The 23,726-nt window shown below is 43.9% G+C and overlaps 2 protein-coding genes across 2 annotated transcripts; both read left to right on the forward strand.

Annotated features, from left to right (window-relative positions):
• The first annotated feature begins 307 nt into the window (after window positions 1–307).
• BRCC3 (BRCA1/BRCA2-containing complex subunit 3) lies at window positions 308–9,312 on the forward strand. Its single transcript, XM_007433341.4, has 8 exons — window positions 308–460; window positions 1,318–1,437; window positions 1,793–1,880; window positions 2,725–2,813; window positions 3,819–3,874; window positions 5,495–5,626; window positions 8,376–8,419; window positions 8,692–9,312. Exons 1-8 carry the CDS (start codon window positions 356–358, stop codon window positions 8,841–8,843), a joined length of 786 nt encoding a protein of 261 aa, XP_007433403.1. The 5' UTR covers window positions 308–355; the 3' UTR covers window positions 8,844–9,312.
• A 3,588-nt stretch (window positions 9,313–12,900) lies between these two features.
• Window positions 12,901–21,418, forward strand: LOC103053756 (transmembrane protein 47-like). Its single transcript, XM_088151656.1, has 3 exons — window positions 12,901–13,423; window positions 20,469–20,609; window positions 20,710–21,418. The coding sequence occupies exons 1-3, from the start codon at window positions 13,222–13,224 to the stop codon at window positions 20,889–20,891; spliced, it is 525 nt and encodes a 174-aa protein (XP_088007782.1). The 5' UTR covers window positions 12,901–13,221; the 3' UTR covers window positions 20,892–21,418.
• Window positions 21,419–23,726: the final 2,308 nt, after the last annotated feature.

Below are 23,726 nucleotides of genomic sequence, written 5' to 3' on the forward strand. Positions count from 1 at the left end.
AACCAAAGCACGTCGGGCGGCCCAGCGGACGCCCCTCTGCCCCCTCGGCCACGGACACGTCTCCCTCGCCCCACGGCCGGACGTACACAGGTCGCGCTGCCCAACTCCCCCGCCCCCGGCCGGAACCGACCTGGTACAGTGGCGCCGGCGGAACCCAGGAACGCTTCAGTCGAGGCCCGGCCGGGCACTTCCGTGGAGTCGGACCGGAAGTCGGCGTTGTCCGGGAAACGCAGGCCTAGGCAGGAGGACTGCTGGTCCCGGGCGGGGCGCCGCGCCGGGGAAGGCCGATGCGCGGACTTGTCGTCCGTTCGCTTCTCGTGCCGGGCGGTCGGTGGGAGGACCGAAGCCACCCGGGATGGCGGTGCAGGCGGCGCACTTGGAGGCGGACGCCTTCCTGGTGTGCTTGAACCACGCGCTGAGCACCGAGAAGGAGGAAGTCATGGGGCTCTGCATCGGAGAGGTACGGCCGTCGGGGCCGGGGCGGGGAGCTAAAGCGGAGGGGGCAGTGACCCTCCCCACGCCGGCTGCCAGCACCCACTTTCGTACGCCGAGCCGTAAGCCGAGCCAGCTCAGCCGCAGAAAAGGGCCGAGCGCCGCGAGTTATGCCCGGGCGACGTCGTTGCCTGACTGGGGCCTAGCGGGGGGCGAGCCCGGCCTTGATCCGGGATCTGTTAGCTGCGCTGTCCTGGCGCTGAAAGGAACGAGCAGGCCGACGTTTATTTATGTGCTTGTTTTAGTACTATTATTATTACATATTAATCCTGCCTTTAATAATATTTAATTATTAAATATTTAATTAATTGATAGCTAATAATATTTATGTTTACCGTTATATAATTATATACACACATATACACATTATTTTTAACATTTTAAATGTTTAATAAAATACTTAATAAGTATTATTCAATATTATTTAATATTTAAATACTGTGTCAGAGAGTGGGAATGGATAGGAAAAAAGCAAGCACGTGTACACAGCGAATGAGTGAATATAGTGCTGTTTTTACTATACGAGTGTATTGCAACATGTATTTGCAAGATTCATCCTTCCATAAACTGGAATGTGAACATCAAGCAAGATTGGTTTCATATTCTGGTATCCTGAACACAGTAGCTGCGTCCATACATTTACAGGGAAATGTCGGCATTTTTTAAAAGGATCACAGAGAGATAAGATGGTGACAGGTAAGTTGATAGCTTGTAGGGATCTCATTAACCTGATGCAGAGGCTTAGCATATCATACAAGTACAGCCAGTGAGATGTATCTTGTGTTGTATTGGGCCATCAGTGATTTTTTTTTTTGTTACCTGCAGGTTGACACAAGCCGAATTGTTCACATTCACTCAGTGATCATTCTACGCAGGTCAGATAAAAGAAAAGACCGTGTGGAAATTTCTCCTGAGCAGCTCTCAGCTGCTTCAACAGAAGCAGAGATATCTTTTTACCAAGTTTATGGATTAATAACTTTCAGGTAGTTGCAAAGCAGACATATATTTGTGATCTAGAAAAGAGACTTCTAGACTTGATTTCCTTTTCTATACTGGAAGAGGAGTTTACACTGAAGTGTGTTTACTTTGGTTAATTTCAGCATTTGTTCATTATGAACTTCCTTGCTTGTTTAAATGTGAGGAAAGATTTATTCCAGGGATTTATTAAATTACTGTTTTGATGAAGCTGCAAGAAATTTAAATGTGTTATTTTAGTGCTGTTGCACCACAGCATCAAAAGTATACTTACTGTCTTATATATGTTTCTGGTAGTTTTTTTGAAAACCCTTAACTAACACACAGATTGGCTGAATTAACAGGACGGCCCATGAGAGTTGTAGGCTGGTACCATTCTCATCCTCACATAACAGTTTGGCCGTCACATGTAGGTAAGACAGTATGTTCTGTAATTAAGAGTAAAGTTCCCAAACTGTGGGTAGATAACCATCTTTTGGAAGGGTATGTTCAGATGGTTGAAGCTACTTTCTTTCCACATCTTCCCAAGATTTAGGATTTGAACAAGTTAAATGCTCTAATGAGGACCTTTGCTGACTTGGGTAAGATTTGGAAGGAGTCAGTTACATAGGCTGTGCTTTATACTGAACCTGATAATTAGCTCTAATTAAATAAGCTATACTTGACTGGCAGAAAATTTCCAGTAGTGAGAATTGAATCTTTGGCGTTCTGCTAAGCTATGGTTCTGTCCAATCTGATCTGGGAAGATTGAAGTACAGAAATACCTCATTTAAGCTAAACTGTGCGTAACTCTTCTAATATGCATGCATTGATCCAGCACTGATTCTCACATATAGCAAAATAGTTTTGTATTTTCAGCTATTTGGAAAGTCTCATTTATTGAAGTCTTGTCTAGAATTGATTACATTGTCTTTTGGGAGGTGATGCACATACTGCTTTAAGAGACATACATATACCGAAAAGGAATCAGTGTTTTTCAAGGTTTTGAAGATAGGAGTACAACTGGACAAGCAACTGGTTTCTAGGATTCTACGGCTGACTGTCATCTTGTTTTCACTAGCTTTTATGCTCACCTTGATTTTAGTTTTCAGATGTCCTTCATTGGATAGTTTCTTTCCTGAAGCTTTCTGCTGTTTCTGGAGAAAAGGAACACTTCTTTGTCTTGATCATCTGATGTTGATAGTCCTGTGACCGCCATTACAGGAGAGATGTTTGAAATCTTAACTTTGCCCCTGCTTTGTTGTTGATTATCTACAGATGTTCGCACACAAGCAATGTATCAGATGATGGACCAAGGTTTTGTGGGGCTCATCTTCTCTTGTTTCATTGAAGATAAAAACACAAAGGTAAATAGAACACAAATAAATGATACTCACTCCTGTAGTAGGACAGGTGTCTTGCTATCTGACCTCATTCTGGAATGAGCATTTGGCTGTGCTTATAGTCAGCATGGCTAGAAGCTGTTTGTTTAAATATAGTGCCACTCCTGTGCTTTTAATTTCAGCATTATCTGTAAGGGCATTGGTTTAAAAATTGTGCTAAAAAGTAGATCCCCTGCATATTTTTTCTTTCCTTGCTTGTTATTGCAATCCTGATATGTAAATTGGATGTGTCAGTGACCCAGTACAGAATCATGAAGTTAGAAAAATGCACAAGCTCGACTAAACAGGAATGGTAATTTTACAATGATCTGTTCAACTGTTTGGCTTTCTTCCCTTCTAAGCATATGTCCAGAGATCCAGAGTTCCTAGAAAGAACAAAATGGATTGTGTAAATTACCAGTGGATTTCAGTGAAGATTGATGAAAAGTGAAAGATACTTTAAAGATGTGTTGAGAGAAGGCAATGATTCATAAGGCGTGTCTCTTGAGTATTTAATTGAAGGTCAAAGTTAATGTCTCTGAGCTTCTGGGTTAACTGTAGCTGTAGATGAAATCAGTCAATGCTGACGAGAGAGTTTGCCTGTGAGTGTGATGTGTTTCTAATACAGTATAACTGTGAGCATTAGGAAAGAAATAAATGACAGGGACCTTTGGTCCAAACTAAACAGAGTGTGAAATATGTGGTCACATCTCAAGTATCTGGTTTCATTCTTGCTAGAAAGCCATGAGGGGAGTATCTGATCAGGATGCAGACTGAATGATATGAGACTAAACCCTATCCAACCATAATATACCCCTAAACAGTCCCCCCCCCCCCCCAGAAAAAGAGCTTTTCTTTGTCAGTAGTGGAAAACTGGATTGGGTGGATTTGAAGTAAGAAGCTACATCGTGCATATATGGGGGAGGGTGTGTGTGGAGGGAGTCACTAACATGCTTCATACTGTCAACTTTTATCTTTTATTTGACACAGACAGGCCGGGTCTTGTATACCTGTTTCCAGTCCATTCAAGCCCAGAAGAGCTCAGAGTAAGGATTTTGTTGAACATCAGTTCAGCAAACTTAAACCTCTATCTCCATTTTCTACTAATTTCAGTTTTAGTAATTATTCAGTGCATGTAATTGTGTTACCTCTATAGTCAACTATGTGGTGAGAAAAGAAACTCATAGTCATCACTTAAAAGACTTTCTTTACAATACCCTACTTTTCCAGTTACTGATTGCCTTATCCAAGTCTGCTAATACTCTGTGGCAGCTGTTTTGCTTTGTATTTTATATTATGAAGCCAGGCTTCCTGCTGCATTACATAACATAGTAATAAAATGGTCTACTGCATACTCACATGCTACATGGAATAGGTATACTTTATTGACTTTAAGAGCTGTTTAAATTGCCTGCCTTTGGCTGAAAAGGACTTCTGTAGGACCATGTATTGCCTTGAAGCAGGGGCAGAAACAGGAGGGCACATTGGTGTACCTTTTCTGTTTTTATTTGAATTGTTTAGAGAAGATGGGATGGAGTGGGAGGATCTGGGAGAGGGTTGAGGGAGAAAGTAAGGCAGATAGAGAGATAAAAACAGCAAAATAAATGTGGACAACAGATGAGACATGTAGCCATAAGTGGGCAGCAAGAGAGCCGAAAGCTGGGATGAAAAGAGGGCATAGTGGGTCAGAGGCTTTACGCTTTGCACTTTTGCTCTAAGAGATCAAATACGAAAAGAATCAAGAAAGTGGGGGAAGAGAACAGGGGGAAAATGCAAAGTCAGAAACAGGCCATATTTATAAAAATCTTGTAAGAACATGTTAGTTCAGTAAAAGAAGGGGCAGCATGTTATTCTCTTAGCTGAGCAGATTGAGGGCCCAGCTTTTTGCTTGCTTATTTCAATAAGTGGTGTAACTATCAGTGGGATAATCATGAACATGCTGTGCACTCACGTTCCTGCTAACCATGATTAATAAACATGGTGTGGGAAATGTTCAGCACTGAAAAAAAATCTGCACACAAGCACACAAGCCTGTACATTCACATAGGCAATGTGTGCGCCGAAGTAGCACACCACTTCCATCTGGGTCTCTATCCCGCTCTATGAATTGTCAGTCCTTTCGGTACCATCAAATATGAAAAGACAGGTACACAAATGGTTAAGTGATGCTTTGGGAGAGTATATCAAATCTATACATATAAAATACTTTTTTTCTAAATTGTGTTTTAAGAGTACAACTTTAAGCAGTGCAGCAGTACTCAAACTGCAAGATAAAAGAATTATTTTTGTTTTATATACAAGTGCTTAGAAAACCTTAAATTTAATTAAATTCAGTTGAGGTATGTGGTTTAGTGGTTAAGGTGTTGGACTAGGACCAGGGAAACCCAAGTCCATCCTCAGCCACAGAAGCTCATTGGGCTGTGTCGGTTAGTTAATCTCTTTTAGGCCAACGTATCTCAGAGAGTTCTTTTTATGGGGGGAAAAATGAACAAAAGGTGGGACAAACTGACAAATAAATAAATATCATACAGGACATCTAACCGTAGCACCCTAGATACAGTGACACTAAATTAAGTCTTATCGAACATGATAAAATTTGTTTTCTAGCCACCATGGATAGAATTGCAAGAATTAGGTTGATGATATGTACATGTTTCCTTTTATAGGTACGAAAGGATTGAAATTCCTATCCATGTTGTTCCTCACAATACCATTGGGAAAGTGTGCCTCGAGTCAGCTGTGGAACTGCCAAAAATCTTGTGTCAAGAAGAGCAGGATGCATACAGAAAAATCCACAGGTAACAGCTTCCTTTTCCTCTTTCCTTTTTAAATCATATGGGTGGGGTGGATGGTCTGCATGCAGCCTTCTAATATCCCCTGCACACCTCCCAAAGCATCAGAGATTCCATTGCCAACTTTAGATAGCAGATGTGGGCACAGACACATCAAAATAAAGGTGGAAATGGATGTGCAAGGGCCCTGAGAGGTGAAAAGCCACCATACCCAGCCTCAGCTTTCGCCCATCAGGTAAACAACAACATTGGAAAGCTCCCTCTGGACTGCCAGGCAGTTAGGACCCTGAGTTGCTACCCCCACCCAGGAAACATTGCTTGCCCCTGTAGTAGGGTGATCAGTTTGCCATTGGTAGTCTTTCAGGTTATCTCTGAGCCCATTTCAGGCATTGCAAAGAAAACATGAGGGCTAAAATGCATAGGGTGATGGGACCATGAGCACTATTCTTTTCTCTCTTGCATGCACATCCCACCCTTCATTTGGCTGGCTCCCTTGCAATGGAGTACGTGTATTCCAGACACCACACTTACATTCACTGGAACGTGAGTACAGCTCTCCTGCCTGACTGCTAGGAAGGAGTGGGATGCACAAGAAGGACATACACCCACAGGGTATCCTTGTCACCCTGTTTCCTTTAGTCCTCATGCTTGCTTTGGAATGCCTGAAGGGGGCTTTGCAGTCCACTGTATTTAATACGGATTGCCTACAGCAGTGTTTCTCAACCTTAGCAACTTTAAAATGTGTGGACTTCAGCTCTCAGAATTCCCTAGCCAGCACTTCTGGGAGGTGAAATCCACACATCCTAAAGTTGCTGAGAAATACTGGCCTACAGAGGGACTTCCAGGAGAGGTATGGCAAACTGAAGATGGCTCTGCGAATGTGGAGCCAACAACCACGGCAAAGACCAAGGAACTAGTGAGTAGGCTGGTTCCTTGGAACCTTTCTGGCTAAAGAGAGATGAGGATTGCCCACGTGTGCTCTGGACAGCTGCTTCTCACGAGGAGACCACAGGACAACAGTTTTCTGTGGGTTGAACGGCCAGGAGATGGTGGGATTAGTCATCTTGCTCGCAACCACTGCAGAGACTTTTAAAGGGCACTAAGTTTGCAAACCTCACCTTCAGTTACTTTTGGAAATTGCTCATTAATTACTTCTAAGCTATTAGGGACCTTCAGACCAACAAGGTGGAAGACACCAGGTGAGTCTGCCTTCAATCCTGAATGAAAGAAAATTTTAATCGTAAGCTTAAGAATTTAAAGAATCTGAAATAAAAAGCAAAAAGCTAAATAAGGATTTGGACTTATAAAGTTATAAACAGACTAAGGATCCAGATAAAATTGGAATATGGAAACTTTTACATTTTGGAAGATTTTAAGATTTTGGAATTAATTATAAAGAACAAACAGCTTTCGTGGGAAACAGATTCTGTTTTGGTTTTTACAAGACAAAACAAACCTAAGCAATTTCATGATTTCAAAAACCAGACACTAGAGGGGACTAAGGTTTTTAGGTAAAGATTTACAAGCCTGCAAAGTGCTGCAAAATGTTTTAACAGTGAAAATACTGAAGGAGACCTTTGAAGGACGGAATCAGAAAATACTAGCCACAATATCAACAATGTCAGTAATGATGTCTGCATCTATGGATAGGCTATGTTCAAAAGATGTTATTGAATAAATGATAGATGTAGAACAAATTTTAGCTGACAAGATAGAGATGGTATCGAAAGTGAATTTACAACTGACAGGCCAAGAGAATGACTTAGAAAAGGATGTTTCACTGGATCTACAAAAGAAACTGGCTGAGGCTTTAAAATTTGAAAGGGAAATACAAATGACAAATCAAGAGAGTCATCTGGATAATTTTTTTCCTACTGGATTTACAAAAGAGGCTTGTTAAAGTCTTGAAGAACTGTGTGATGGGACCAAGAAGAAATGAAGAGAAATCAAACCCTACAACAATATTTGAATGAACTGAAGATTAAGACTGTTAGAAGTAAAATGAAGGAATATAAAGCTGGTTTATTTGATGAAGGTTAAAACAAGTTTATTTTTTTGATGAACATTGAAAGTCGCTTTATATATTTCTTTTTCTTTATTATATTCCTATTTTTCTCTTTCTATTCTCTCTTTAAGTTTAGTTTGTATTAGATTTTACTATTATAATCAAAATTCATAGTAGATAGATAGACAGACAGACAGACATAGATAGATAGAAACACTGACCTACAGAATAGGGGCTTTTGATATTTAAATCAAACTTCTAGGTAGAGAGCCGTTACCTTAGTGACCAAGTACCAGTTGCTAAGGAGCAGGTGTGAAAGGATGGGCTTCTCTGTACGTTTGGTTGCTCAGCGGGGAAGAAGATGCTTGGTTAGATGCATCTTGCTTTGGTTAATCTAGCAGGGCTCCTATGGTGACTTGGTGAGTGAAGCCTTTGAAAACCAGTCTGGATTATATTATGATCCTGGTTGGAAGCCAGATTGCTTACTGTAGTCACTGTGATAACAGCGTAACAGTGAGTTGGGGAGCAATGTCAAGCAATTCAGTAACTAGGCAAGAAGGTAGGGAAGACCATGAGAAAGACTTTGGGCTCCTTTTATCTGTTTCATTTCCTCTCTCTCTGTCACACCCACACACACATGTACACACCAATAGGAGTCCCTTCTAATTAGGCCAAAAACATAGCTGTGATTTTTGAGGATTGGTATGAGTGTTTCAGTGATACAGGTGTATCTTCTTTTGCCTTGTTTAGCCTCACTCATCTGGATTCTATAACCAAGATTCACAATGGCTCAGGTACGTCTTTCCAGAATCCAGAATCTGGGGTGCTGCTTATGGCTCAGGGATCAAAAAGATGGTATTGGGCTTCAGGGTCTTTAAACATCCATCAACATGATGTTTTAACTGTACTAGTGGGAAGGAGCGTATTTAATATTTCTGGGGTTGAGAGGTGGCGTTACCCAGATTGTATGGGGCTGAAACGTCATCAGCCCTTTCCGTACAATTTTCTCGAGGTATCTTTGGACTCCTCCTGCACACTCATAGTGGCCTCCTCCTTTTCTTGCCAGTCTTCACGAAGAACCTCTGCAGCCAGATGTCTGCCATCAGCGGGCCCCTGCTGCAGTGGCTGGAGGACCGTTTGGAGCAAAACAAACAGCGGATGCACGAACTACAGCGGGAGAAAGAAGAGCTCTTAGAGGAACTGGCTGCCCTGGAATGAGGCAGGCGAAGCCTTCCGAGATAAGAAGCAAAGTGCCTGCTCTACGTTCCTAGGTCTGGCCCCATCTTGTCTTGCTGCTTCTCCTGCCCCTTCTTCCATCTTGCAGCCATCCCTGTGCTGCATGGCATTTTGGGGGGGGTGGGGTGAGGATTTAATTGAGCAGGACAGCAGATACTGTGGAGGAAAGAAAATTAACTTTTTTACATGGTGGACTTCATTTTTTTTTTTTTTTTTAATGAAACAGGCCTTGAAGTCATCAAGGTGAGATAATACAAGCACAGCAGCTTATTGTCCTCACTGTATTTAGTAGCAGCTAATTCTTAGTTATCTGTGGATGAACCATACTGGTGGTCTACAGAGGCACGTGCTATCTCTTTTGCCTCATTCTTGCTCCTATTAAGTTTCTGACTGCAGAACCAGGATTTGGCATGTCTCTCTCTTTTCAAATGGAATAAAGTCAAAGAAATGACTTGATGCCTTCTGAATGTTGTTGTTTTGCCTCCCATGTTGTCTGCCTAACAGAAAGCTCCATTCCATATAAAGAAAAAAGTATTACAACAATGCAGAAGACTCAGTGATTCTAACTGGTATTTTATAACCAAATTTAATTAATTAATCTTCGAAAATCTCAGCTGAATGAGATCATGCTAGAAGATTTTCCTTCCAGGGCATTCTGTACCTGGAGATCTCGATGGTCATAGCTGAGTTAATTTTGATTTTCAGAAAGAGCTTCAGTTTTCAAACTGAAAAGGAAAAGTGAGGAATCTGCATAGGATAAAACTGCTTGTTCTATTTGTTGCCAGCATCCAACAGTGGTGCACAAATAATAGCTTTTCCTGTCCTCTGCTTCTTCCCACCTCCAACATCTGTAGATGGTGTTACTATCTCATATCACATGGTTGGGTTCCTTCTGTGCATGGTCTCTCTCTGGGGTCTCCACCAATCAAACCGTTTTGATACATTTTCATAACATTTTATACTGTACCTTGTAAAAATCAGGACTACAAAAATATGTTTCTTTGGGGTAATTGTCATGGGTCTCTAAACCTTACCAAAATTGACTATTTGCACCCATATAGCTCCTCCTTTTAATAGAAGTGATTAAACAAACCAGAAGGACCCCTGTTCTTGGCTTGTCTAAGCTTTAAACTGGGATCCCTTGCTGTTTCTGTAAGCAAGCCAAAATTGGGAGTACAAACAAGCTGTGCATTGAGATTCTGCCTTAGGAGAGTAAACTAATGAACCTGGTTCAACCATAATTCTAAACAGACTAAGGACAGAGATAAACCCCCATATTATGTTTATGGGCCCTGACAAGGGAAGAAACAAAACAGGAGTTTATAACATCTGGGTGCGTTGGTTGTTACTTGCTGTAGGATGAGGAAGAACATATCCAGCATGGGATTAGCGGTGGCCATTGCTCAAAGTGCTGCTGTTCTGAAAAATGCAAGGACTTTGACCATGTTTCAGAGAAAGCCGAACAAGGAGACACAGGAATTGGGCAGGAGCTGGTTCTTTGCTGGCTGTGTCTCGCTCCCTCTACCTACTTTTTGTCCGTTGCCTTCAGACTGAAAGTCTTGGATGTCTCACTGACATCTGACTCGCTCGTTTGGCAGCAGTATTTTCTTCTCCCATTTCATCCTCAACCTGCTTGTGCTGCAGAATACTTAGTCTTGAAGTCACTCTGCAGTGGTTTAAGCAGCTGGTTTAACCTTCCCCCATGACTCCCCTCTTCATGAGGATCAGAGCCAGGCCTTGACGGGCCTTGAAGCATCTCAAAAGAGCTGCCGCCGCTGCAATTTCTCACAGCACTTTTCTCTAACAAAGCAGCTGCATTTGCGAGTCCCTATCGGTGATTATCCCACACAAAGGGAATCCAGCCCTGGCTGGATTTCCATCTTACCTTTATCTCCGTCCTAACTCACAAGATCAATGCAGCAACTTTAGGCCTGCCTACCAGATGAGATTCCTGAAGGTTACTCATCTCCAGGGGATAGATGTAGTCGCTCTTTTTCTTTCCCTGATGCAGTTGTCAAGAAAATAGCTTCAGTGAGGGATGGAGGAAGGGAAGTGGCAGCTGATGGTATTTTTCACAGATTGTGAACTCAAAGATGTGCTGAGTGGGGGTTGATCTGCCTGCAGAACTGAGTAAAAGCTTCAGCTGATACTTGCTTAATCAAACAGCATAAATGTGACCCAGCATCGAAGAACAGTAGCTGCAATTTGTTCCCAACCATGTTCTAACACCCTCAGATCTAGTTCAGCCCAGAAATCAACTTGCCCAATTTAGACTGGCACATGAACAATGAGCAAAAGTGCTCTAGAACATATGTTTGGAGGTCAAATCAATTGCAATGCTGCCATGATGAGTTACAAGCCAGGCTGCAGAATGCAATAGAATGGGGGACAGGGGGAAAAAAAATCCATGAATTGAACATGCCCCATTTCACCAGATTTCTTTGCAGTTCTGCAAAACTTCTCTCTCCAACTTGCTGATGCCCCTTCTTGTACGGGTCGACAAAAATGCAAACTGTTGAATTTTTGCTGTTCCTGCTTTTACTGGAACAATCGGTCCAGGCACCTTTTTGGCCAACAAGTTGTTCGGTTAGGATAACTAGGGGAAGAACTGTTTTCCCACGCATGCCATTGGCATCAGCTGGCAGGGTCAGAGAGGATTTTGAATTCCATTTGTTTCCTCTGCCTTCCTGGATAATGTTTACAGCAGGCTCGCTGAGTTCATGGCTCCCTGGCAGCTGGCCGGCCTATTTATAAACTCCTGGGGAGGTTGGGGGAAATGTGATTCACGAGCATAAAGCACCATGCTGGACAAAGGGGCGCATTCCTCGTGATATAAAGCTTAGCTTACACCTGCCATTTCTGAACATGAATAGGGGGTGGGGAGCGCGAGAGCCACAGGATCAGTGGGCTTTTTGTGAAGCACATCTTATTGCTTTGCCCTTTGAAAAAATGCTTGTAAAACTTTGGAAGTTTTAATCATGTTATCATCCACAGAGAAAATGAGCTATCAAGAGTCATAACTATAAGAATAAACGTTTTATAAAAAGGTCCACCCGTGGTCTTCATTCTAATTAGTGCTTCTCTTTTCTCTGGAACGAATTAAGTTTGAAAGACTACTATGTCCATTTTTACTACGCTACAATAAGTTACCTAAAAGCCATTAAATCTTTTTAGCTTGGATGTAACGGTTTTACAAGAAAGGCCTTTTAAAGGTGACAATAAGAAGTATTGTGCACTCTGCCCCAAAGTCCTGTTCTAAGGGCCTCATTGCTCAGAAAGATTATTCAACATTCTGTCCTGCTGTTCTGCATTCGCATCATGTCTTCTACTGGTAAACTCTGGATCATCAGTAGAGAACATAAGAATGTAACAACAGTGGTGCTGGGATTAAACAACAGACCAAAATGTCCCACAGTGGCCAACCAGATGGTGGTTTCAAGTGTCCCTGTGTTTATTTTGTACACAGATTTTAATTGCATCATTACAGCCTGCACTGTACATTTCGTTGTCCTTTGACTTCTACTGATTTATCATTTTTACTAGCTTCTATTCCCACAAAACTTTAATGTCAAAATAAATGCACTAAGGCTGACTGATTCGTTTATGTAAAGCATTTATACTCTACCCTTACATTCATTCTTTTAAAGCATTTATATTCCACCTTTCCCTGGGGAACTCCAGAAAGTGCACCTGAGTCCCTCTCCTCAACAACAGCCCTGTGAGGTAGGTTGTGCAGAGAGAGGAAGGGGAGAGAGCGAGGAAAGGCAGCTGGCCCAAAGTCACCGAGGGAGTTCCATGATCAACTGCAGCTTTAAACCCTGGATCTTCCAGGTCCAATCGCTCCACCGCCCGACTTCTATGACTGCCAAATCAGTACAACATTGTTCCTAGGACAGGCTTCCCCTACTTCGCCCGCACAGGAGAATAAATCCTTAAATAACGCCGCCCCCCCCCGGGGATCACGCCGAGCGCGACTCTCCCCCCTGGTTAAAATGAACGGAGCTCAGAAGGCCAGGCAGAGATGCGCGGAGTCGTCTGCCGTCGATTTTTGCCGCCCGGCTTTAAAGCCAGCCTCTCCCGGCGGGTCTCCCGAGAGCGGCTCGGGGGTCTCTAGGATCCGGCGGCCGCCCGCCGCGGGGGCTGGAGGGGGCGGACCTCGGGGCGGGCGGGACCCGCGCCTCGGCAGCCGCCGCGCACCCCTTCGGCCAACTTCGCCGCTGGAGCCGGGCAGGGCGAGGCGCCGGTCTCCTTGCTCGCGCGCTTCCCACCGCCGGCTCCTCTCCGCCTTTCCGCGCCGCGGCGGTCGGGCTGCGCCGGGGGCTGCCGCCGAGGGCGCCTTCCGGGCAGGCGGGTCGTGAGAATGTCGGCGGCCGAGGAAGGCGGTTTGCTGGTGCGCCCTTTCAAGCTCATCGCGCTGCTCTGCGCCTTCCTGGCGCTGGCCCTGGACGTGGCGGCACTCCTGAGCCCCGCCTGGGTCACGTCGGAACGCTACTCGCTCTCCCTCTGGAAAGAGTGTAGGCAACTCCCGGGCGGTTGGCAATGCTTCTCCACCCTCCGAACCGGTAAGCGGTGCCCGGGGACGGAAGGCTGCGGCTGGGAGGATGCGCGCGCCAAAGTCCGGGTCGTTGGAGGCGCTCGGCTGCTCGGGGGGTTGTTAAAGTTTGGCGCAGCATCGTGTGTGAAACTTCAGCCCATGAAAGCCGATGTCCTTCTTCGGGTCTGTCTTCTTTTTCGAAAAGTTAAGGACAGGACTCCCCTTAAAAAGTGTGATAGACTAGGATATTACAAGCTGGATCCTAAGCAATAGTTTGCTTAACCGCAGCTTTGTGATTTAGCCACAGTTGGCCAGGTTCACACATTGCCCCGGCCATAAACCTCAGCTTGCAAACCACAGGGGCCAGATCCACTTGGCATGCTAAGCCATAATCAAGGAAAGTACACAGTGGTTTAATTTGATCAGTGAACCCTGCTAAGTTCAGATGGACAACTGTTGCTCAATCAATCAATCAATCAATCAATCAATCAATCATTCATACTTTTGTCTGCATAGACAACATTTTAATGGCAGATATGGGCACCAGAAACATCCTAATAGAAAACGAACTAACCACCCCAATTTCTCCTGTGGTTTTTCTAGCTGGACCAATTCTGGCGGTGGGATTTTGACTGGTTTATAACTTTGCCCCAACTCCAAGATTTCATTTTTTTCAAATGACGTCCAGTTACATGCCTTTAGGATCAATGATGCTGCTTCGTATGTTTAGACTCTGTATTTAATAGTACTTCTACCTCCCCCCCCTTTTTTTTTATATGGTAATTTGCATTCTTTGGTTGGGGTTTTTCCTTTGCAGCATCTCCTCCTTCTCATTTTCCTGGCTGAGCCCTGAGACCTCGATGGCAGACAGAAACTTACTGGTACTGGGATCCTTCACATAGATATGGGGGGAAGATTTTGTCTGGCAAGATTTCTATCTTTAACAGCTGCTGTTAAAAGTGCAGAGTCTCCATCAGAAAGTGGGAGAAAGCGAACCCTCACCTGATCTTGGGTTCCAGGCCTGAATATTATGAGACCCCTGTATCGTTTCCATAGTTGGAAAGCCACGTACACTGATTTTCTCTAAGAACACATGTAGTTCCCACCTTCCTCCAAAGATTTGGAGTAGCACGTGTGACTCTCCCCATTTCCCCTTCCTGACTGATCCTGGCAACAATCCAGTAAGATAGGCAAGAACATTCCTTCTCCATGACTTTTTCCTCCAGCAAACAGGAGTTCTTAAAGCTAAAAGGATATTTTATTCTCTGTGTGGAGTCAGTTCACCATTGTTGATTCACTGGATGTGTCACCCAACACATCTGGATGACAATGGAATTGCCTTCATGTCTAGTTTGTGGGCTTCCTGAATCTGGGCAAGAAACAAGATGCTGGTTAGGCTGTAGATCTGACCTCCAGACTTGTTCTTGGAGTCTTCTGGTTGTGGCTAAAAGGAAACTCCGTGTATAGAAATAATCTACCTCTGTATGTCAGGATGTGAAGTGAATACATAAGGGAAAACATCCTTTACCACTTGAGAGCTTCCTAGAAGCAAAATTGGTGGAGAAGAAACAAGATTGGTAGAGGTGGACCTTTGGTTTCATCCAGCAGGGCTTTTGGGATAGGGACCTGTTTCCTTGCACTGGTCAACCCTAACCACACATCCTGAGAGCTGCAGTCCAACCATCTTTGAGGCGCTATGGTTCCCCACCCCATGGAAGTCCTGTGTAGAAGAGGGAAGGGAAGGAACCCCACTCTTTCAAACATAGTATTAATTTGGAACATTTTTTTTTAAGCATCTGGTTCTTTGGCCATGAAAATTCTATGTGCAGTCGATTAAAAGAAGACACTCCAAAAATAACCTCCAAGGAGTTGGGGAAATTCAAGTTGTGCTCTCAGTCCTTATTTGCTGGGAGCTTGTTCCCTAGTTGGTCATTGGACAAATCAGGTCAAAGGGACCTCAAGTGGAAGAGAAGGCTCTGCCAGGAATGGAAATAAATCTTGGTTTACAAGCTGTTAAACAAACTTCTGTTGCAACCATATCCAAGGATGGTAACTCTTGATTCTTGGAACACTGAATGTTTCTTCTTCTCTGTCCCAGATGAGCTGCTCCTACATTAAAAAAAAATATTCCAAGAAACTGGAGAGGACTGAAAGGCAGGGAAAACACAGCAGAGATGTTTTGCCTCCCTCTTCTTCTAAGGACCTTCAAAACAGCATCTGTTCTTCCCTCCTTATATCCTCTGTATAATCCCAGACCAGGGAGAAATTGGTTGGAGACATCCCACTCATGCAAACTGGGGTTTGGCTTTGATTTCAGAGATAGTTTGAACTCAGCCACTGTGGTTTATAAGACGTGCCTTATAGCTTAGCAAGTTGTGCAAACTCAGGCGATTGTGACTAATTCAGGAAACATGCTTAAACTGTCACTTAGCGTGTATCAGGCAAAGAGTGGACTAAAGTTACTGAATAAAACATCTAAAGAGGGTTTTGAACCTGTCTCCATTTATAATTCAGAGTTGTAGCCTCTCCCCTAACCAGCTCTTGAAGGTTCATCCAACTTCCCTAGGAAGTAGGCAACCAAGTGACCAATTTGTAGAATTGTCCAAACAGCCTGCAAGGGTACCCCCTTCTTCAGCACACTGCAGTTATCTAGCCTTAGAAAAGATGAGTGATGATTGCTGGAGGTAGATCTCCTGGAAAAATGTGCATCTTTAACACAAACCCTTGCTACAACATAGCCTTTAAAGGCAGAGTCAGGAATTCAGTCCTTGAAAGCTGAGTGTAAACATGTGATACATTACCTCCATTGTGGCACACTTGTTCGGCATCATCTTGTAGCATCTAAGTGACTATGGCTGATCTTTTAAAAGCTAAGCAGGGTTCAGCTGGTGGGTTTGTAGATGGGAGACATGAGGAAATGCCACAGCTGTAAGTTAGAATGGTAAGTTGGAAATGTTTCTCAGAAGAAGGCAATGGCAAAGCATTTGCATATTATTTTCAGAAAAACTACATTAATGTATATAGGAGTCAAGCTTGATTCAGGGAGCATTTGCTTTAACTAGCAGGTTCTCACTTACTATAATCCTTCAGTACAAGTTTTTGGTCTACATAACAACTCCAGTGCAAGTTTCTAGAGTAAAAGTTTGAGCCAAAACACACAGGCAAACATCTCGAACAAGAGAACAAGGGTTGGCACTCCCGTCTGTAAATTCTGTTTTCTTGGAAGAAAACCAGGAGACACAGTACAAGCAGGAGGGCAAGCACTAGGGGCCTGCTGCAAACTTTTATTTTTCTTTCTTTGCCGCAGTTCAAGCGTGCAAATTTGAAAGTGGGGCGGGGGAAGTGTGCCAATTTGTCTTGCATGGAGGCGGCTGTTGTTTAGGCTTGAGATGGGAGCAACAGATGTTTGAGATTGGCTACCCCCCCACCTCCACCCCATGCTTAAACTGGTGATTTATCTCTAGCCCATTGGCCGGCCACCTGCTTTGCTTCCCAAATCTTCTGCTACGTCCTCACATGCTTGGAGTAAGGCACAGAAGACCTTTTATTCAAAGAATGCAACTGGCGTTAGGTAATGTATCTCTCACAATAACCAGAAATGCTCGGATTTAATCCAGTGACTTCACTGTAGCTGGCAATTATTGAACAAATCTGGCCGATAGGAGATTGCAGATGGAGCAAGATGGATGTTCTGGTTGGAAAGGATAGAATGATTGTAGAACTTAAAAAGAAACATGGGAAATTAAGAAAGGACCCTTTCTAATCAATAAATCCCCAATTCATTTTTATCCATTTTCAGCAAAAAGCCCATAAAAGGTTTCCAGTGTTTTATAAAAGTAATTGTTATTCCCAGGTCTCATCCAAAGTTAATGCTTGGAAGTCCTTCTGTTTGAGGAGCATGAGAGAGGAGGCAGAATTTTTTGCAAAGAGGAGAGTAGCCAAGGATTGAAACAGGAAAGGCCATTGATAGTGAGGAATCCGAATATACAGACTGTTCCTTCTTCCTTTGCTTTATCACCTTGAATTTAAAATCAACAGGAGGTGGAGCCAAATTGTGATTTGATTTTCTTCAGTTCTGTGCCCTTACAGGAAGCATCTGTTTAGATGAAGTCTTTTCCAGCCTAGCTACCGCTCCTTTGAGACAAAGGAGTCCCTGTTCTTTCAATCACTTGCAAACCAGTGAGAAACTTCCTTCGCTTATTCCACAGTTAGCAACAGTGACCCTTCCTATGGATCTTGGATCGGCTTGTGAGTGACGTGTTCAGTGAGGCATACAGTTGGCTGGTAGAGCACCGAGACAACCGCTCCCCAGTTGAGAAGGACCAGAAGAGTTAGCTTTGGTGACCCAGTGATTCCCTGGAACTTTTAACACTTCTTTTAAATAGGAAGGTCCGAGGCAAAGGGTCCTGGGAACCGTCTCTTATTTTATTTTATTTTATTTTATTTTATTTTATTTTATTTTATTTTATTTTATTTTATTTATTTATTTAATAGACTTGTCCCCGCCCATCTCCCCACAACGGGGGACTCTGGGCGGCTTACTCTTACTTGAAAGGCGGATGGGAGCAAGATCTCCCCGTCTGATTCCAAGGGCAGCCCATTTGGGACCAGTGTGGGACAGAGAGATTTTCACATGAGCATCCAACAGATGACAGCTATTTCCAAATTCTAGAACCAGGGGAAGTTCAGGCCAGCCAGGTCCTGTTTTTACTGATTTCAAAAGTGGGCTTTAGCAGAATGCTGGAAGGAAGAGTTTGGCAGCAGTGCTGGACAGAAAGATTGTAAACATGGTCTTCTCTTCCTTCATGGCGTGCGAGTGCCCTTAAACCTTCTGTTTCTTGCATAATCTGGGTTCAGTTAAAGGCTGATGATCACAGCTGGGGAATAAGTCCTTTTGTTATGAAATGTGACTATGAAAGGGATAGTAATTCCAGACGGTTCAGTTGGTGCATCGCGCATGCTGAAACAGATCTAGAATAATTTCCAGTTGGTGATGCACTCATTCTTTCTCCCTGGCTCAGTTTGGAACGTTGTTTATATTCATTTGCCCCAGATTCTGCCTCTCTTTTGCCTGGATTCTTATTCCAAGGAAATTCTGGCAAACTGTGGAAAGAAGAGGCTTTAAAGCTGGGTGGACAACCTTACTCCTCTGTGTCTATTTATTGATTCATTTAGGCTCCTGAGGATCGTTTCAGCCACACAACAGAAGCCTCCCCGAGAGTCAATGCTGCCATTCTAATCTGCAAAAAACACTGCTGAAAATAATTGTTTTGCTGCTGAATTTCAGCAGCCCAGTTCTGGAGGGTTCTGGGAGCTTCATAAATAGGGCTAGAAGGTTCGTGTGACTTGCACATCTACACACACACACACACACGCACACCGTCACCCTCTGCCTTATTGCTGGCCAAATCTTAATAGATTCCAGGATTGGTAGGTGACCAGTGCCAAGCACTGGGTTAATCTGTTTTCTCCCATTCTGTGGTCTCTGTAAATCACTCCGCCCCACCAGCTACCCCATGCAAAGGACATGGCTGGTTGGAATCCTCAACAGGATCATTTTACATTACAATATTTTGTGGAAAGTTCTTTTCCTTTCTCCTTTATTAACACTTCTTCAATTCTAGTCCCCGAGAGGTTTTCAGACTGGTTGGGTCCCTTGTTCGAGGTCTGAATGAAATGAGGTGTAAACAGCAAACTTGAGTGAGATCAGACTCAGATTTCTTCATATCGGATTCTGTCATCGAGGAAAGAATATTCCATATATTCAACAGGGTAGGTAGAAGCAGAGGGAGTCCCCAAGTCTTTGGAATTATCCTATTCTGACCCTTGATAGTGCCTTCAAGGCTTGGTTCTGGGAGGAAAACATCTAAAGATGAGCTTTTAATCTCAGGAAACAAAACTTGTAAGAAGAGATCTGAGATACTGGTCTTCTCATTCTCCTGGCAGTTTGTTGCCCTTATGGGAAGTGCTTCAGGACTATGTTCGGGACAATCTAGGGATGTTTGAAAGATCTTCTCCAGAGGAAACAAAGAGATGCATTGGCACCCAGTTGCTTTATGGCAGTGTTGTCCAAACTTGGCCACTTTAAGATGAGCGGACTTCAACTCCCAGAATTCCCCAGCCAGCCATGCTGGCTAGGGAATTCTGGGAGTTGAAGTCCACTCATCTTAAAGTGGCCAAGTTTGGACAACACTGCTTTATGGTATTAGAGCCTCACCATTTGGCAGCATCATCAGCACCTGAAACAACAATTTTGAAAAAGGCCCTCCAAATAGCATCCGTCTTCAAACCCTTTCCATAAGCAGTTCTTAAAGAAGAAAAAGTTTATTTTTAAAAAATAGGGGATTCAAAACTTCAAAGCTTGTTGGGGTGGGGGTGGGGAATATTGCATCTCTGTTAATCATTTGAATTTCAATGTATTGGTCTCCTGTTTATCGGAGCCTTTGTTTTCAATAATATTTAGCATTGAAAGAGTTTTGCCAATCAAGAATGGCTACTGACTCCAAAGCTGGCAGTTTTCAAGGTTACTTTCATTTACAAACTTCTGGCCTATAATTATTTCCAATATTGCAATGCGTTCCCTGAACTTTTGGCCTTGTTCCTGGGCTCCAAATAGGATGTCTTAATAAGACTAAGGTAAATAGCTGTAGTCCTGTTTACGTGCCCTTACAAAATTAAATCCAGGGTTCCACAACTTGTGGGCAGACCCAAAATGTACAATGCGGTGTTAAAGATCCCCCCCATAAGTAAGCACATTACGTTCAATAGGATGCAGTGCAAGGTTCCAGCCTTTGCTGAGAAATTTAGGTGGCCTGGTGTCGTTTGAGATGCGTCCAGATTCCTTGAAGGCATGTAGATGTGGCGTTCGTTATTTAATTGATTTCTGTAAGTTCTGCGTAGCTCAGTTCCAAGAAAGCATGGAACAACTTGCGGGAATATCAAAGTAAAACGAGAAAATTCAAGGAAGGAAACAAAAATAACTCAGTCCCCAAAACAACATTTGCTGACTGCAGTTACTGACTGTGACTCAGGTTTTTTCTTCAGATGGTATTTTTCTGCCTTCTCTTTTCCAGACTGGCAAGTCACTACCCTGGTGCTAATTCTGACAGCTGCCACTATCGCTTTGCTGTCATTCCTCATGTCTCTGATTTCCGTCTGCCTGGGGACCTATAAGTACTATTATCGGGTTGTGGCGGTTCTTTTCTTTGCTGCAGGTAGGTCTTCTCTTTCCCTAGGCCCCAGCTTGGGTAAATAGGGATGAACTGGCCAGTGGTTTTAATAACATTTGTTTCTCCTGTTGTTCTGTTGATCCAGTGGTTCTCCAAATCTGCGCCTTGATTCTCTACCCCATCAAGTTCATTGATAGTAGCCTGCTCAGAAGCTACCATGAGTTCAACTGGGGATACGGCCTGGGTTGGGGTTCTGCCATCTTTATGCTGGGAGCAGCCATCCTTTACTGCCTACGCATTGATGCCTATGAAGACGCTTATTATTAAGACAACATGAAAAAATGCTGCTGGATTATCAGATTGGGAAGGCCAGATCGGTAAACAGAGAGCTACAGAATGGGAAGGACGATTGGCATTCTTGGCACACCCAAGCATTATGGATGGACACTTTGGCCAGCATCTTGCCAAGAGGAGAAGAAAGTGAAGACCTTCAGCGGGACGCTCTTCCATCATCACGAGGACCTATCACTGCGAGCCAGCCCTACCACAACTTGCTTAAGATCTTTCATGTATTTTTTTAAAAAATATGTTTCATTACTTTAATCTTCTGTGTAAGAAAGGTTGTCTTTATTTTATCTTTGAGGAGGCCACTCCTACAGGGAAGAGCAGCCTGGTTTAGCTTTTATTTAGTGGTGTCCTATGCACACTTTGAATTCAAATATGGGGAGTTGTATGGATTCAAAGCGTTCTATAAATGCACGGATGCTAAATCTCCTTGATGCTGAGAAGCCCGAAACATAGAAAACGTAAGAGTTTATGGGCTGCCAATGAATAAAACCATGGAAGAAACAAGATGGGTATCTTATATATTTCTTTATTACACACACTACACACACACACACACACACACACACACACACACAAAGCTTTGAACAGCTGTACCACAGTGAAGAGTACTTCTGGAAGAAGATCAGACTTGGGGATTATCCTAGGAAGCTGGACAGATCAGGAGGATTGAACTGAAATCAGAGTCTCTACAGCAATGTTTCTCAACCTTGGCCACTTGAAGGCGTGTGGACTTCAACTCCCAGAATTCCCCAGCCAGCATGGCTGGCTGGGGAATTCTGGGAGTTGAAGTCCACACGCCTTCAAGTGGCCAGGGTTGAGAAATACTGCTCTACTGCAATGGTTTTTAAACTGGGGGTAATTCGGGCATATGCTGGGGGTAATGAAGCAATTTATAATTGCTTGTTGGTGAGCCCAGGATAAAGTTGGGGACTGTCCCTTCTGAGACGCTTGTTTTAAAAAGTCTGTTTTTTGTGGGGGGGGGGGTCATTTTTGAAGTCCAGGAAAAGGGGTAATTGGGCCAAACCATTTAAGAACCACTAGTTTACTATGCTAAGAAAGGTGGGCGAATCTCTGTCTCTCCCGGCAGCGCTGCCAGACTGAACATCCAGTTCGTTTTCTTCCCTCTCTGCCCTCCTGGGTGCAAACATGCAACACAGATCCCCCCCGCCCCCTGTTCAGGCAGTCAGAAGAATGAGCAATAAATGCAGAAGGACAGGGCCTTTTTCCAACAGCTCCCGTGTGTGCGTGTGCGTGCGCATGACCAGCTCTGGTCAAACCCAGAGCTCTTTTCTAGTCACGTTTGCAGAGGCTTCACAGCCTGCTGACGATGTGGGATGGTGTTGACATCCTGCCCACTCTGCCTTTGTTGCCCGAGAGCGAGCTGCTGACCCGAGAACTTTATAGATTCCCTTACAACGGTTTCTGCTTGAGGAGTTGTGTACGGCGGTGCTATCCAAGAGACACTTTGGGACTCACAACTGGGGTTACACTAAGCAGCCTGAGTCACCTTGGCAGGGTTGGCTTGATCTATTTTGTAGTGAGAGAAGGAAGACGATTTGTGTCTAAAGCTGGGTAGGGAATTCTGGGAGTTGAAGTCCACCCATCTTAAAGTTGCCAAGGTTGAGAAACACTGATCTAAAAGACCTTAATTCTATCACTGCTAACAAGATGGCTTGTTACCATTGTCCTAGGATTCCATAATAGTCCACATGATTCTCCAAAGGAATGACCGATGGGTGGAATTCTTTGCCTAAAAAAGTCCCGCTAAGAAAAACATACTTGGGTCTCTATATTCATGACTATAGATGATGAAGCTCTGAGGAATGCCACGTTTGAACAGAGCTGGGCTCTGTGTTCTGGCGGGAGGAATGCCATGGTAATGACTGTGGTGACTGGGCTGGCAGCTTCTGAAGAACAGCTTGTTCAGATGAACAAATATTTACTTTTATCGGATCCGTTGGGGAAAGGAGAAAAGAAGGTGGGCTCAAACAGCAGAGCAGTCTTCAGCTGTCCTCTCCTGGCCGAACTTAGCGGACAACCTCGTGTGGGGAAAAAAGGACCGGGATGTTGCATCACGAGCTACCTAAACTCTTATAAATCTAACAAATTACTTGATTGAAGGGCGAATACGTTTTCCCCTGTTTTGTTTTGTTTTTTTTAATCTGCGCTCAGTCGTTACCGACTCTGCAGTGACTGCTTGGACGAGTCCTTGCAGTTTTCAAGGCAATTGTTTCAGAAGTGGTTTGCCAGAGCCTCCTTCCTAGGGCAGAGCCCAGCTGGCGAGCGCAGGAAGCGGGGTTTCCGTTGCTTCACGCCCTTTTTGGGCGCGCGTGGTTTTTCACGCTTACCAGCAACTGCTCCCGACTCCTTTTTTGCAAGGCGCCGCCAGCATTTTTCCTCCCACCAGAGTGAGAGTCCCCATTTATCTACTCACATGAGTTTTCGAACTGTTGGGTTTACAGGAACTGGGGAGGAAACAGGAGCTCACCCTGCTAATGCAAAGGCTGGACTCGAACCGCTGAAGCGTCGACCATTTCTGGCCGGCAACTTTCAGCATCATTAAGCCGCTGCGCCACCGCGTCTGTTTTATTTACTTTTCCTTATTGGAATCTTCTGATGTTCTTTTAATCCAATGCTAGGCTTGGAAGTTTTATAGCTTGCCAAATCAAAAGTGTCCGGCAAGCTAACCCCAAAGCGGTTCCAGAAACTGCCTTTATTTTCTTTTGAGAGGAATTACTAAGGATCGCTTTAATTCTTAGAAACTGGAGTACCAAGGAATAGCAGGGGGAGCAGCATTTTTAAAAAATAAAAATG

Source organism: Python bivittatus, unplaced genomic scaffold, assembly GCF_059951505.1.
Source record: "Python bivittatus isolate LINGU-HERP-01145 unplaced genomic scaffold, Pbiv_v1 ctg000670_np1212, whole genome shotgun sequence".
Taxonomy (NCBI): domain Eukaryota; kingdom Metazoa; phylum Chordata; class Lepidosauria; order Squamata; family Pythonidae; genus Python; species Python bivittatus.